Below are 1,597 nucleotides of genomic sequence, written 5' to 3'. Positions count from 1 at the left end.
CAGCAACCAAGCACGAAAACAAAAGTCTAATGGTGTTATTTCATCTTGAGAAGCCTACCCTGTTGTTACACTTGTTATTCTTTCCATAGCGTTTCTAAACTAAAACGGGTGTGTGTCAGTTCATTTTTGATTTGTGAACTACATAACTTTATGTCGATGACCTCTTGTTAAATATATTATAACTAATCAAACTTTAAAAATGAAATAATCTTAAATGTATATGTAACAACAATGACTTTAATTTATTTATTTTCCAAAACTATTGAGCTTATTTGGATCAAAGGTACCACTTCCAGTACCACCATTAAGTTTATTCGGGTCAAAGGTACCAGTTCCACTTCCACCACTACCGAAACCAGTTCCGGAACCAAAACCTCCAGTTCCACTTCCACTTCCTGTACCGAAACCACTTCCTCCAAATCCAGTTCCGCTACCGAAGTTGTTTACTTTATTAGGATCAAATGTTTCAGTTGTCCCAGAAGGAGCAACAGTCGATGCGGCAAATGTTGACATGGAGCCGAATCCACCTCCTCCGAAGTTTTGGTTCAAAGCGTTTGGATTAAAACTACCACCTGTGCCAGTTCCAAATCCACCACTGCCGGCGAAACCACCAGTACCAAAATCCTTGTTTAGAGCGTTCGGGTCAAAAGTCCCATCTAAATCGGAATATATTTATACAATCAATAATACATTGTAAAAATATTTTTTCACAATACCATATTTTACAAACTAGTTTGAAATAATTGCATCTTTACGAACAAGTTGTATGTTTCTTTTATCTTTAGTCTGGAAGTCTCTTAGTAGGAAATCGTAAAATTTATATGTAGTGTATTCCAAATAGATTTATGAGAGGTAAGAAATCAGAAATATTACCACGAGCCAATCGTCTTTTGCTCTAATGACAATCATTTAAAAGACCGCTCCCTCCAATAATAAGCAGTATGTATGGACACTTTATAATATAATATTGCTTGAATATTAGTACTTGTATTCCAAATTTTAAATAAGTTTATAGTTACAGACTGCCTTTCTTAATAACATGAAGTTTTACTAAGTTATTCGAAACCCAAGGCTTGTATTTTCACAAAACGAAAATCCTATTCAAACTTTAAATTCTCTTCATTATATAGATTTTATGTGCTTACCAGATAGTGGAGCCGATAGACAGATTGGAAGGAGACAAAGAAGAGCTAGACAACCCTTCATTTTGACTTTCGATGATGATCTGATGTAAGCGTGACTAGATCAGTCTTCTCGACTAAATTATCTTATGATGCGATAAGACATGACACAATTCATGTGTACAGTTGACGGTTAACCAAAAAGAGCATCATTTGATTTTCGTTGTATATTTGTATGGGTCTGTTGATATGTGAAAATGTTTGTTAGAATGGTATAGTACAATTAAGGATTTCACACAAAAATAAACAAGGAGGCCATTCTTCACCAAAACCTAAATTATATTGGAAGTAAAACCATGTTTTATATTTCAAATACAAATACATTTAAGTTGGTTTAGAATGTCCTTCAATGCCAAATTTCACGAAAACTGTAAATTTGGCATTGCTGTTTCAAAACTGCCTATAACAACAATGTA

At 34.1% G+C, this 1,597-nt stretch overlaps 1 protein-coding gene across 1 annotated transcript; it reads right to left on the bottom strand.

The window, feature by feature from the left end:
- Positions 1 to 246: 246 nt before the first annotated feature.
- Positions 247 to 1,348, bottom strand: LOC127737109 (keratin, type II cytoskeletal 2 epidermal-like). Its single transcript, XM_052247642.1, has 2 exons — positions 1,146 to 1,348; positions 247 to 656 (listed from the first exon to the last, which is right to left on the bottom strand). Exons 1-2 carry the CDS (start codon positions 1,204 to 1,206, stop codon positions 247 to 249), a joined length of 471 nt encoding a protein of 156 aa, XP_052103602.1. The 5' UTR covers positions 1,207 to 1,348.
- Between the last annotated feature and the right edge of the window lie 249 nt (positions 1,349 to 1,597).

The sequence above is a fragment of the Mytilus californianus genome, unplaced genomic scaffold (genome assembly GCF_021869535.1).
Source record: "Mytilus californianus isolate M0D057914Y unplaced genomic scaffold, xbMytCali1.0.p SCAF_4, whole genome shotgun sequence".
Lineage (NCBI taxonomy): Eukaryota > Metazoa > Mollusca > Bivalvia > Mytilida > Mytilidae > Mytilus > Mytilus californianus.
This window is presented reverse-complemented; position numbering and strand designations above follow the sequence as displayed.

Excerpts from the sequence above, each read along its gene's own strand:
- LOC127737109 (XM_052247642.1), bottom strand. The coding sequence starts at position 1,206 with ATGAAGGGTTGTCTAGCTCTTCTTTGTCTCCTTCCAATCTGTCTATCG. Across the intron at positions 657-1,145 it reads TCTATCGGCTCCACTATCTG|ATGGGACTTTTGACCCGAAC; the intron begins GTAAGCACATAA and ends ATTCCGATTTAG.